Source organism: Vanellus vanellus (genome assembly GCF_965231255.1).
Source record: "Vanellus vanellus genome assembly, chromosome: 5".
Classification (NCBI taxonomy): Eukaryota; Metazoa; Chordata; class Aves; order Charadriiformes; family Charadriidae; genus Vanellus; species Vanellus vanellus.
Genome location: NC_138910.1, coordinates 5,106,872 through 5,121,354, shown reverse-complemented (window position 1 = coordinate 5,121,354; position 14,483 = coordinate 5,106,872). Strand labels below are relative to the sequence as shown.

Here is a 14,483-nt window from a genome sequence, read left to right as displayed (position 1 = left end):
AGTGTCATCAAAAGAATGAGTTTTCCATTCCTTCAGAGCACCTACCCCGTGGAAGTCATTGCAGCTGCTATGGACTCAGTGTCAGCCCCGAGATTTCTATCTCAGGGCAAATTTCACGTCTTGATGAATTTGTTTTGAATCTCACTTGACCACTATGGTGAGGAACTGCTTAACCTTTCTGGGTTACACGCTAAGAGGTTTCCATCACTCTTCATATTAAATTATGTTTACGCAGTTCCACATCCTGAAACTATAATATTGGCTTCCTAAAGAGGCACTTTCTCAGCTTGCAAATCCATTTACGACCATTCACTGAAGGTTAGCCATTCTCTGCTGTAGGAGAAGATCCACGGGGCACTTTTACAAAAAAGTGTCCTGAATTTAGTCTTATCTGAAAGCCAGACAGTGTCAGCGGTCTTCTGGAGCTCAAGGCAGTGAAAGAAAAACCACATGCAAGGCACTCAGAACCATAGAATTGATGATTCTATGAGTGAGAGATCTGATTTCCTGGAAGGCGCTTACTGAACGAGCTGCCTCAAGACTGCCTTGATATCAACAGCAAGATTATACTTGCTATATATATATATATATATTATACTTGCGCTATATATATATATTATATGTTGTTCCGAAATCCTCCCCTCTCTGTCAAACGTGATTTCGGTTGGGAGGTCTAAGAGGCTCGTGTTCGTTTTCCCACCAGTTTTTCTAACTGTGGATTTTGATCAGGGTCAGACAAAAGCAGATATTGGCAAGTCTGGTCACTTGAAGCTTCAGAGATGAAAGAAACACAACTACTGAGAGAGGTAGGGCTGCCTGTATAGAGAATAAAGACCTCTGTTAAGTGTCTAAGGCAGTTAGGCCACAGTCATCTGAGACCAGTACATGTGCGAATGGGTATTTGACTTAAAAAGGAACTAATGAGAAAATTCAAAGCTAGTTTAAAGCTAGGAAATATTGCAGAACTTGCAGTACTACAAAGGGTGCATCTCAGGAAGAGACAATATATGGAAAATCCTCCACTCCAGGCAGTTCGTGCGTTTAGTGCAACGGACTATACACGTGCACAAAAAATAAACATCAAGCTAAGGTGAGTGGACAAGACAGACAAAGTGTAAGTAGAAAAGACAATGCTGACATAGTAAATTCATTGCTCAGGGGCAAGTAAAATGTAAATAAGTTTAAAGAAATCAAAGACTCACGGCACATACTCACTAGTGCATTTAAGAGATACATTCATCCTACTCAAGTTCAATATCAGGGCTGAAACAATCGTGATGCTGGGAGGCACGTTAAAGCATCTTTCAAATCTGATACAAATGCAGTGCATATATATTGCGGCGGTAGCTTGTGGAGAGCTCAGTACTGAACCTGAAAGAGTAGGAATCCTGGGTGAGGTCAGACCCCGTATAAAATCCTCTCTGTTGGGCAAAACCCTGCAAAAAGGCTTTCATTTTAAACAACAAGACGGTGATATATAGGTTAAAAAAGGGATATTTTATAGTGGGGACAATTAGCAGGCCAATATTAAAATGGTTTTCATTATGTAAAAAGACTTGAAACAAAGTGATTTATGAAGTAATTACATATATAGGAGCTCACGGAAAAGGAAAACTTCGGTGAGAGTTTGTTCTCTGACTTTCGTGGAAATCTCTGCCACATCCTCTGGTTTCAACATCAAAAATTACTGGCTGTCTCACAAAACTGAATAATTTATTCGTGACACTGGACAAAAAAAAATGTGGTGTTAAGAGAAAATAAGTTTTGCAGAAGAAGCTCCAGACTCACCAGCAAAGATGCATTTCTGAGCATGCTGTGTACAGCTCAGCATCCCAGGTTGAAATTCCAGCCCATCGCCACTTTGGGGCTTGAAGTCAGAAAGTAAACCTGTCATATCCAGGGCTGAATTATTTGCTGTCAACTGGATTACTGTAGCACAAAAGGGCTATAATTGAAGGCTGCAAGAGGTTATAGATTGAACATAGTCAAAAGCAGTAATTCCACTTAGTAAAAGTAGATATCAACCAAAATGAGAAAAGTTAAGCTTATATAGGGTGAAATTCTGACTCCATTCTGCCTCTCAGTCACTGGGACTTTTGTCAGTGACTTTAACAGTAATCAAAATTTCACTCACTGTCGAGAGAGATGCTGCAAAGGGTGTGATGAAGTGAAAGTTAAAATAACTGTTAACCTGGAGCTTCCAAAATACATTTTCTGAGCACAGACTGCTGTCTAACTCAGTGTTTTCCTGACATATCAATGCAGACGGCCCTTCTGGGGACCAAGGGGATAAAACTGTGCTAGTGGAGTACATCCAGGATGTGCAGGAAGAACTTCCCTGCTGTAACTGCTCAACTTCCCATTGTTCATCATCCTGTGGGCCATGGTGGAACTTTGGACTACTTAAGCGTAGTGGGGTATACTTTGTAAGACGCACTTTCAGAAAGCTGTACCATCGCTGAGTATCAGTGCCAGTGCTGACACCCTTCCACCTGAGCAGCTCTTTGGAAAGACAGGTAGAGATTACTGGAAGAAGGAGCGTAGTAATGGGCTGGCAGACACACTAAGTTTACTGGGAGGATTATATTACAACAGTTTGGGTTGAAAGGGACCTTTAAAGGTCATCTAGTCCAACCCCCCTGCACTGAGCAGGGACATCTTCAACTAGATCAGGTCGCTCTGAGCCCCGTCCAATCTGGCCTTCAACACCTCCAGGGATGGGGCATCTACAACCTCTCTGGGAAACCTGGGCCAGTGGGTCACCATCCTCATTGTAAAACATTTCTTCCTTATATCTATCCTAAATCTTCCTTCTTTTAGTCTAAAGCCATTACCCTTTGTCCTATGGCAACAGACCCTGCTAAAAAGTCTGTCCCCATCTTTCCTGTAGGCCCTTTAGGCACTTGAAGGGGCTCTAAGGTCTCCCCGGAGCCTTCTCTTCTCCAGGATGAACACCCCCAACTCTCTCAGCCTGTCCTCACAGCAGAGGGGCTCCATCCCTTGGATCATCTCTGTGGCCCCCCTCTGGACCTGCTCCAACAGGTCCATGGGGTCTCACCACAGCAGAGTAGAGGAGCAGAATCACCTGATAATACTGACTCTCATCATCTTTCTGCCAGTAAATCTGAACCAAAGAATGCAATTTATGTGCATCTGCGAACAATGCTCCACAGGGTCTCCTGTGCGCTTCCCATATACCCTCTGCTTTGGGTGTGTTGTAGAAGGGTGGCGTCTTACACTGAGTTAAAAACCAGCTGGGTTACCAGCAGAACCGGTGGCTCTACTTTTTTGCCGTGTATTTTTTGTTTGTCCACCACTAAGCATGCCAAAGCCTTGCTGTCCCCATCAGAAAACAATGCTGTTAATAACATTAATCCACCTTTATTAAGAGCCTTTAGCTTTGTGGAGGAGTACCAAATATTACTAAGACAAAGACAAGAGGATAATAAGGAGATGTGCTTTTTCCCTTGCTGACCTAGTTTCTAACCTCACTTTAAAATCTTCCATTGATTTTAATTATGCTTAATCTAAAGCTAAGCTCACAAATCTAGCAAACTTAAGGACTGCTTTTAAGTGAATTTTCTCGCCTGCCAGAGTTCCTCAAGCTCTCTGTGCCACAGCTGGAAGTTTATTTCCAGCCCAGGCACAAAGTTGAGACAGCTCTCTGCCCGTAGGAAGCATCCAGCACCGCTACTGTGCAAAGCGTGAGTTCAAACGCTACCTTGCTCGAATCGAGCCTGTGTACGGCATTCTTCACAGAACAATTGCCGTCCTTTTCTCATCAGCAGTAGCCAGAGGCAGTAATAAGGGTGAAGGATATCTATCATGAAAAGTCCAGTGTCAATGTGTTCCCCCAATTTATTTACTGACCTTCAATGCACCAGCCATACTCCTGACCCTCATGAGATGAAGCCTAAGGGGAAATGGCACTGAGCACCAATTCCATATCCTGTTGTTCTGTGGTCTAAATTAAGTGCTAATTAATTACCACTGGCATCTTTGGCATTGCCTGTCAAATTGGATTTAGGATATCCTTTCGCTGTTTAAACAAATAGCCCTACATTTAAAGCTAAAATCCCAAGTATTAGCATTTTCTTTACTTTTAAATTTTATTTCAAAATTCAGCAAGTATGTCCATGGATTTTGCAGGTAGAATTCAAATAAAGGAAACAGGAATTGATATTGTCAATTTTGATTAATAGTCCCTCATTAATAAACATCCTGTTATTCAGTTTCCACCTGCAGTTGCTGATGTTGCCTGGAATCAATTAACTCATATAATTTGATTTATTTTACAAAGACATTTTTGGATGTGCTGTGCTGATGATAAAGGTTCTATATTTACAATTCTTGATTTAAGGGAGATTGTTACTAACTGCTTTTTATTTTTAATGTTATAAGGAAATGTAGCTTCAGGCATTCTTGTACGAAAATATTTAAGTAATTGAAAAAGTTAAAGCTTTATTCATGTAAAACTATCTCTTGCTTTCTGAGCCACACAGGCCATAAAAGCATACAGCTCCAGGACCTCTGACAGGTTGGTCTTTACAATAAGCTAGTTGTTCTCCACAAAAAGATCAGAAATAGAATTAAAAAAAAAAAAAAATTGATCACAGCAAAAGTTACACCACCAGCCAAAAATACAGTTAAGGGCTCTATGTGTTATATCTCTGCCTGAACATATATTATTCTATGTAGTCTCACACTGCCTTTATCACTCCACTATCCAAACACCTCTAAGAAGTGCATTAGCATCTGCCTAACATCTGTCACGGGTGGTTTTGTTCTCTCCCATCCTCTCCCCAAGGAGAGGCTCGTGCTTGCAGTGGTAGTGTGCCTTTTGAAGAGGGGTTTGCTGTTGTTTGAGATATATATGCTGCCGCCACGGGGCTGCTACAGAAGACAAAAATGAATGCCCTGTGTGTGGACCTGCAGCCAGAGGAGTCTGAGGTGGTGCTTAGGGAAGTTCATGGCCTTCAGCTGACTCCTATCAACCCTTGTTGTCCCCAAACAGGCAAAGTTGCTCAATAGCAACTCGCACTGTGATAACACGGAATGGTTGGATCTCCCGCTCCCCCTGGTCTCATGAGCATTAGTCACCACCAGTTTGTGTTCACACACAAAAAATTAGAAACCAAGCCAAACCAGGAGGACAGAGAGCTGGTTGTCAGTAAATGGAAGACCTTAGCTGGTCATCCAGTTGGTTTAGTTTTTCGAAAGGGAGACCTGGAACTTTTGCAGTAATAGGGAAGATTTTGTGGAAAGATTCTGAACCCATTACTTTGACACAACATGGTTTGGGGTATCGGGACCTGAGCATCTGCCCACACTGGGCTTGCAGTGGAGCCACCACAGGGTGGAGATGAGCTCCTGCCTTTGCTGTCCATGCCATGCTGGGACACCAGCGTGCACCCTCTGCCTTTGGAGCTTCTCTAACGCAGGAGATGGCCAGAAAAAGAAATGATCCCAAGGCTGAGATGCAGGTACCACGTTACTCCGCTCTCTTCATGTAGCCACAGCCAAGGGCGGAGGCAGGAACACAGCTCCCGTTGTGCAGAAGGATAAACAGGACTTCTCCAAAGCACATTCCTGAACGAAGCCCCTGTAGAGGCCTGAGTCCCTTTAGATATCTAAATGTGCTTTTACATCTTGGCTTCAGTCACCTGGAAAATGAGGGCTTTCTCTACAAGACGGGGACTATATGAGGTGTGTGCAAAGGCAAGAGCACACGTGTTCTTCAGAAGGGACGTCATACAGGTAGCAAAGTTCACCCAATAGTGAGAAGAATTTATTTTGAACTGTGCTGTTATTAAGCCAGGCTAAGCCAGAAGAAATGCCTTTCTTCAGCTTTTCAGAGTCTATTCAGCCAACTGCGGACCGATGTTCGGAGTTAGTTTAGTTATTATTTTCATTGAGGGCTAGACTCCAAGGCAGTTCATCCAGGGAAGGGCTCGTGCTGTGAGATATGCGGGGGATCCCCTGAGGAAGCCCATTCTCCACCGGGTCCCTGTCAGCTGTCCAGATACTATATATAGCTATCCAACGGTCAGATTTAAAGGCTAGTCTGCAGAAGAAGACAGCATCAAGTGCTCGTTTTTGTATCCCAGAGCGACTGAAGAGAAGGGATTTTTCCCAAAGAGCTGTAATATGAACCCACAGCTGCAGAGCACAGGAAGCCTATGGAGTTTCTGTAGGCCAGGAGCCATGGAGGCTATTTTCAGCAAAAGCAAGCTCTTAAGTATGTCTGAACTATTTCTGACCCCTCTTGTAACATATCCTACGCCATGACCTGGTTTCTCTATTACCAGTCTTGGATAGCTATTGTTTCGAACTCAACCTATGGAGCAAACAGGAATTTCGAGTACCTTTGCGTTTTACACAGGCAAAAGAAAGCAGCTTAAAACTTTATTAGTCCACTGTGATCCCTGAATTGTGTATATTTGTTGCAGAAGAAACCACGTGGCGCGTTTTGAAAAGGACAGACGTTTTAGTGTTTTGGAGCTCCTCTGTAAGCACAAAATTCAGGCTGTAGCTACACACGCACAAATTCCCACCCCCTGCCCTCCCAACATGGTATACAGACTTTACAAACAACAAGCTGGGGATTCAACTGATCATGTTTGCATTTGCTTAGCTTCATCAGCTGGTGAACACCACTGTAATGTAACTGAACAAACCATCCGTAAAGCCAGTATATAAATAATAATGAGGTTTAGTTTGCATTCATAAAATATCAAGAATCCCAATTTATTGCTAAGTTTTAAATTTATCGACGTTGCAGTGCAATGAGTTGAACAGTTCACGCAAATAGAGCTCAGGGTATCAGGGGCTCACTTACCACCAATTATTTCCGTAAGTCTCTCCAGATGAGGTTAATTCGTGCTCAGGACCTGCACCCGTCCTCCACAGCGGGTGTATTTTGCTGCCTGGTATATCCCGCTGGACGTGGATACCTCTGCAAGGCCTTTTAGCCTGTTCTAGAAGGACGCCTATTGTTGTTTGCGTTTTAAGAGGACTCTCAAAGCCAAACTTTGTAGCTCAGTGGTCTTTTTAGTACCAAAACCCACTTAAGTTCTTCCCGAAGCACGACTACTATAGCTGAGCTGGAATAAGTTTACAACAGAAAATGATGGCGCAGTAATATGCTGTATCTCAGGGAAGTTTGTTGCAGGCCTTAAATGGAAAGGAAACACGTTCAGAAGAAACCTGATAGTTTATCTGTGCATCATTTTGTACTTGTGCTGCCTTCCTCACACTGCAAAACCCGTCTGCAAAAGCCCTGCCAAAACGTGCTTATACGCACAGAGACATTATCACTTCCTAGGATGGTACGTTTTATTATCAGGTTATTTTCCAGTACATTTGGCACAGTTAAGGTAAGTATATTAACTTTACTTCCAAATAAAGAAAACAAAGTTGTACTGAATGTCTCAGCCATTGTCAATGAGTTAAGAACTGACAGGAGGTCCGAGTAATCAACCCTGTCTACTGCGCCGAGCTTTCCCCTGGGACATCTCTTCTGATCATACAATGTATCTGACTGGCATGGATGTAGAATTGCTTTCAATAAAGATTTTATTTCAAGGTTGGATGATTCCTTCCCAAATGTCTTGTCACTAAAGCAAAGTATGTAATACCTGTTATTTTTTAACTCCTGTGAACCAGCATTTGGGAAGGAGAGGACCATAAAATGTTGAGCTATGAGCTGTTCATCATGAGAGTCAAATTTTAACACGTTCAAACCGATTGGGAGCTCAGCAATAGCAAAAGTCAGAAAGCTGCTGCGTAAAAAATGCCCCATAACAGTGCAGTGTAAAGACCCATTAACAGCATTACAGCTGAGTTGAGTTGAGTTGAGTTGAAGGCAGCTGAGCCATTCCCAGAGCCGAGTCCTTAAGCTAAGACATTACATTTGCATATGCCCGAGTATATATAGGAAACAGATATTAGCTAATTTGAGGATAATTATTGGGATAATAATGGGATGCGCAGACTTTAACACATAGACGTAGTTCATAGGAACTTACATATCAAATCAGCCCCGTTGTCCATCGGGATGAGCAGCTCTGGCCATGACAGTGGTTGCTAGCACACTTCAGCAAAGGCACAAAACCCGCTCAAATGGGCTGTCATGGAATAATCCACTTAGAGAGGAGTTGGTTCCTAATTCTGTAAGGTTACTTGTTATACCAAGAGGACAGATGTCACAAATACCTCATTTTTAATTCTTTTTGGGGGGTTGTCTTTGTTCCCATGCATCTTTAATCTTTCTTGGCCTCTGTTTAGATCTTGTTTTCTGTCTCTCATGGCAGAGACTTCCCTAGTTAAATAAAATATTGTGCATAATGCTAGCGGACAGTATTTTGCTAAGATCAAAACCTGCTTTTATCCCTCACTCCTCATGAATTCAGAGGATGGCATTTCCTACACCTGCCATTCCGGCCCGTAATTTTTTACCAGGAGTCCCATTCTCACTCTTCTGACCTCCTTATTTTGTAGTGTGTTGCCCTTTAATTTTTAGTCTATATTACCAGTTCATGGAAGAGCAGCGGCGTTGTTTTATTGAAAAGTTACCCTTAGATATAATTTAAAACAGTAAAAGAGTACCAGGCATGGCTAAAACCAGTTCTGCTAAGGGTAGAAACGCCCCTGACATTGAGCAAACTTAAATCCTTGTAGGCTCAAAAGGGCTAAGAAAGCAAGACTGAGCAGTTCTCAGTGTGGCTGGCAGAGGACAGCCCTACCTTCAAACACCCTCCGGCTTACAGTAAACCAGTGCCCTTTCCAATGGGGTTTTCCTCCCTAAGTATGCTGACTTTAATTTCTGATGTGCGGTGGTAACAGCAAAAAAGCCGAGGAATCAGAGTCACGGTTGCAACGCTTTCCCCTCCTCAGCAGTTACTACGGAGTAAAAATGGATGAAGAACGTTTCCCAACACCTACCGTGTTTGAAGTAATAATCCAGTGTGCTTTACGAATGTCAAAATTAATAACGATTTTATTTAGAGAGTTTGAAAAGTGTAGGTTTAATGGAAGTAGAGCACCAAACTCACTATACGATGACCCTCTTAGCTGTAGAGTTGCCCTGCTCTCAGTCACACGCTTTCCAGCTTACAGTTGCCTTAGCAACAGCCAAAGCATAAATTCCAAGTATTTTTGCTTATATATCTGCCATTGACACTGGAGCCCTCCTATCAGACACTTCTGCTGTTTTAATACATCATTAATTTCATTACTATCAATAATGAGAACTGTATTTTCTGCATATCTCCTAAGTTGTGATCTTAAAGGACTGAAGTCATTCCTGGAGCTCACTTATTTGGGGAAAAAAAAAAAAAAAATAAAAATCTTGCACAGCATAACGCCCAACAGTTTCTTGGTATGGTTCCAGCATCTGTGGCACCGGATTATAGATTGTTTCTAAAATAATCTTAAATTGATGGATCATTGCTCCTTCCATTTGGGCTTGACAAAAACTAGCTCTGGCATTTCCTTTCACTTTTTATGTTGTAAATGGTGTATCACTCTTTTTGCTCTTTTTCTTGCCAAATAAAAAAGAATTCTTGCCCATTTTTTAGGGATTTTCTCTTTTAATGACTCAATTTCACTTAGCAGCTACAGTAGTAGCTCAAATTTTGCGTATTTGTTTTTGGGTTTCTTTGACTTTTTCTTTTTTGGACATATTAAAAAAATAGTAGTTATAGAATTTCATTGGTAATTTTGTAATTTAAAAAAGCATAAGGTCCTAAACTTGTAATTATTTTATTCAGGCTGGATTGAATTCCTCCCTTTTTTCCCTCCAGTAGCTGCATTTTACCACAAATTATTTAACTACTCAGACTTTCCATGTCTTCAGGACTGCTTGGTTTATAGTTTTTTGTTATTATGATCATCAAAACAAGTACGGCTGCATGAATAGATAGAAAATATTAAGAATTTTCAAGAGCTTTTGTCAATACAAGAATTATTATACTAGCGTTAGGCTTAGGGGCCCCAAATATATGAGGATGTTCTTAGTGCCACGCTCCATATTGATGACCCACAACAGATAGCGAGTTTCTCTCCATCACCGATGCACGCATGCGCAACCTGCCTTGCTTCATGCCATACCCTCACCTCCTGAGAGCTGGGCAACCACAGACCATGTGCCAGCCAATGCCTTGACTCAAACAGGACTTCACGTGCAGCACGGCATCTCCAGGAAAAACAAGGGGAATTAGTCTGCTTCAGAAAGATGGCAAAGACAGAAGGCTTGTCCATCCATCTTCGATTTTCTGTGTCCATATCAGAAACATAGGACCACAACATCTTGCTCCAAGTTCTACAGATAAAGGAAGTCAGACCCCTCCTCTCCCTTCAGTAAATTGAGCTCTGCCACCACTATTTTCACCCTGATTCTGCTCATTCATGGTCCACTGCCTCCTGCTTCCTGAAAGGTATTTCTCCTCCAGCTTCATCAATGCTGTCCATCATCACCACCACCACATTGCAAAGCCATGGCTGATGCTAAATTGGTGGTCTCTAAAGTTACACAAGATACAACTGCTGACTATGGTTTTTTTTTCCCCTGGTGAACCAGCATCTCTACCCATGCTGATGTTAACTGCAAATACTTTATCAGTTTTCCAACTTCTGGCATGTAACAAGCTCAACACAAACTGACTTCTTCACACAGGGAGGACACAAGCTCAATGTATGTGCTTCTGCGTAAGTGGCAGGAAAACAACCTTTCCACCCCTATAAAAAACATTTTTAATTGTCATAAAGATGTGTGATGTCCATCAGAAGCCCACATAGTCATTTGGCAACAAAGCTCCTAACTTTTGAGACCTTCTGAACTCCTAAGAGAAGAGATGATATGTTAATATTACCACAGAGGAAAGATAATTATTTTTTAAATTTATAATAAAGATGTTATATTTTAAGAAACTAATAATTAAGCCAATCTGATTAGTGCCATATGGAGAGCGTTTTGTGCAATGGACGCCACAGTTACAAATATGAGGCAGAATTAAGTAATGCTTCCTATTTATATGTGGGGAAAAAACACGAGCGTTGATGTTCAAGGAACGTGATAAACAACAAGATTGGCAGAAATCCACTAGAAGATGCTCTTTGCTGTGTGACCCACCTGCTAACATGAAAGAAACCTTTTTTTAAGCGATGGTACCCATCAGTCTTACGAAGTTTCTCTCACTTATAGTGTAGCTTGCTGTAAATTCAGCAACAAGTATGTGAAAACAGAGACAACTATGATGATTTTTAAATTGCTGTCTGGATTTTAAAAAGGTAAATGAGTGACAATGAGAGAGACGGGGGAAAAGCAGAATTTGGCTTCAATAGCCTACTTGGAATATTTAAGTTAAAATTAACAGGTTAAGGAAGCACCCATAAATTCAAACATTTACATATTAAAGTTACTTTTAGCTCGCATTCCTTGGTAGAGCTGTGTAATTTATTTATAAAATATGTATCATTTACTAGTCTTACCAACCTAGGATATATTATATATTCTGGAGGGTGGAAGGAAATGGATTTCTACTTAGTTCATACTCACCGCTGCAGAGATTTATGCGAAACTGCCTACCTACACTCCATCCATTAAACCTATATTGTTCTTAGGCCAGACTTCTCCATCCTTAATGTCATTTCCACAAGAATATTAAGTCTTAATACAGACATAAGATCAACTTTTAATAATAATAGTCCTCCTCTTGTAATTTTGTGGGTAATAAAGATATCAAAGGTTATAATCCTTACCATTATTTTCTAAGTCATCTCATTAAGGTATGTGGTCTCAGCGTCTTTCAAGAAACTTTGTGTCAGGATAAGGCATGCAAAAGTCTTTAGTTATATAAATTTCACAATCCATTTCAGACCATACTAACTTTATTGGATTTAAATTAGCAGAAGGAATGTGTTTCATATGAGCTCTATATTAAGGGGCTTTTTTTGGTTTCCCAACTCTTTCAGTGCTGGAGACCATGCTAAGAGAAGCAGGGAAGCTTCTCCCTGGAGCCACCAAAACTGTTGACACCAAAATTGCTCAATTCCCTTAGCGTAAAGGGCAATGCCTATTTTTGGTATCCAAATATATGAGCTCAGAAATTATTGCCTTATAGCACACATATCAACTAATGCTCATTCACCAGATATAATAGTGTCCTGATATAAAAGTCCTGTCAATGGGGCCGTAGACCTCCACCCCGCGCACGTCTGGCTGTCTGGGGCTGACTCTCCTGTCCTTGTTTGTCAAGTTGGCAGAAGTTGTCTCTTCCCTCCCTCTTTTCTTTCTTTTTGATAAGATAGCCAAACACACACCCCTGTTAGAAGAATCAGTAAAAAGTGCCTCTATGTACTTCAAATGCAACAGCGACTCCTTTGACATCCCTCTTTTTTAACCAATTCTTTCCTTTCGTCAACAGGATAGCAGCCAAGGAATCCGTGAATCTTATGTCAACACAAAGCTTAGGAATTGTGTTTGGACCAACACTCCTTAGACCTGAAAAGGAGACAGGGAACATGGCAGTCCACATGCTGTACCAAAATCAGATAGTTGAACTTATGTTGAGTGAGTACAGCAAGATCTTCGGCTCTGAGGAAGACTGACAGACAGGGCCTGTTATTGAAAACGTTCACATCTGTCTTGATGTCTAATATTTTTACATTTCTGTAAACATATTTCTGAAATATTTCTTTTTCTTTCAAGTGACAGATGCCTCATTTTGTGAAAACTTAATGATGATTTTGTGTTTAATTTTCAAACATTGGAATAAAAAATATTGTCAACATTTGCCTATATGTATTCTGCATTAACCCTTTGAGAGTTTCATTATGCTAGCACTCCAAGTGTCACTTTCTTTGCAAGCTGAGCATACAGCATATGGCCAAAGACCATAGAAAATGCTGTTTACCAACATATGCAACGGCACAGAAAGACAAATAGTAATTGAGGAGATTTGTGGAAAATGGATTAAAATATGTATATTAAAGGCAATGAATTAAAAACAGTGATACCAGATCATTTGTAGCTAATCTGAGTATAATTTACCTCTCTCTTTGATATATAGTGAAAGTTAAAGGCATGATGAATAATCAATTTTCCTACCCCAGGACTTCAAAAAAAAGATTACATTTAATACTTTTAAACGAATAAAAAAAACAACAACCACATCACCAGAATGTCACTATTTGCATAACAGTGCCTAGAAAAAAAAAAAATAAAAAAAAAAAATGAAAAACCAAAATCGGAACTTTGGCATTTTTACTTAAATGCAGTACATGAGATGAAGACATTGCATGACTGCTCATTTTAATGTAACATCCATTTTGATTCTTCATCACACTGTACATCTGCCCGCTTTCCCCAGCTATCTCATGTTCTGTAGCGTTTGTATTGTGCTCCTGAGGATGCTTTATTGGTGAACTACATTAAATTCATCTAGAAAGAACTTTAAAAAAAAGCCTTTTCATATGCCCTTAGGATTACTTGGCTAGACTTGAATCAATTTATGCATTTGATGGTTAGTTTCAGTTGTCATGGATAAACAAAAGGGTAACTGTCTAGAATATATCAAATATTGTTTCATTTTGAAATGTATGTTTCCAGCTATACACATCTCCTACCCTGTTTTGTAAAAGTATTCTGCTGATAAAATGTAGACTTATGTTTGACAGCTTTTTAATCAAGTTCAAAGAGAATAAATAAAACTAATCCAGTGTGGTAAAGAGTCTGTCTGGTTATCGATTTGTTCATAAAATGAAAAATAAACCATGTAAATAAGATGTGTGAAACACAGATCTAGAAGCAAATATTTAAAGCAATTAAAGACCCCAAAACATAGGATTAATGCATAGGTCTGCTGTGCATGAGAGATACGTCTTCAATATCACCTCAGCAGATCGTGGCTTATTTCAGTTTTTACTTAGCATCATTTTGCAAAATATCAGGTTATTCAGCAAAGGTTGTTCCTCAGAGCGGTCATTTATGGGAACAAACATATAACGAGGCCTGATCATTAACTAAGAGCAAGCTCTTTTATCGGATACTAACACAGGCAGACAATAACACCAAGAAAACATAAAAACTGCCCCCAAGATGTTTTCTGACTTCATACATGTCTGAAAAATCAAGCAAAACAGAGGGGTAGTGACCAGTAATTCAAATTAAAAACACAGAAACAAACAAACATCTTTCCCATATCACACGTATTCAACGTATTCATTTCTGAACAAAACTATACCATTCTGGAGAACCCAAATTCACTTTACTTTCAAGAAAATATTTTTCATGTTAATGTCAAGCCATGAGTACTTAAACAGTAATGCTTTTCAGCATCGTCGTCTTTAGACTCTTTTAATAGCAACAAACCAGGCGCTGTTTATAGCCTGTGGAAATGACTGGAAGAAAGATAGTCAGAAGTTCAGTCTGTTCCTTAATAAAGACCATTCACATTATGGCCCCACGGGTGCTCACAATCATG

At 40.4% G+C, this 14,483-nt stretch overlaps 1 protein-coding gene across 1 annotated transcript in view; it reads left to right on the top strand.

Annotated features, from left to right (window-relative positions):
- ARHGAP15 (Rho GTPase activating protein 15) overlaps window positions 1-13,710 on the top strand; it is a 319,965-nt gene extending 306,255 nt beyond the window's left edge. The window contains exon 13 of the mRNA XM_082483158.1: window positions 12,426-13,710. Within this exon, the coding sequence (XP_082339284.1) occupies window positions 12,426-12,609 (184 nt within the window). The 3' untranslated portion in view covers window positions 12,610-13,710. The remainder of the gene's footprint in view (window positions 1-12,425) is intronic.
- Window positions 13,711-14,483: the final 773 nt, after the last annotated feature.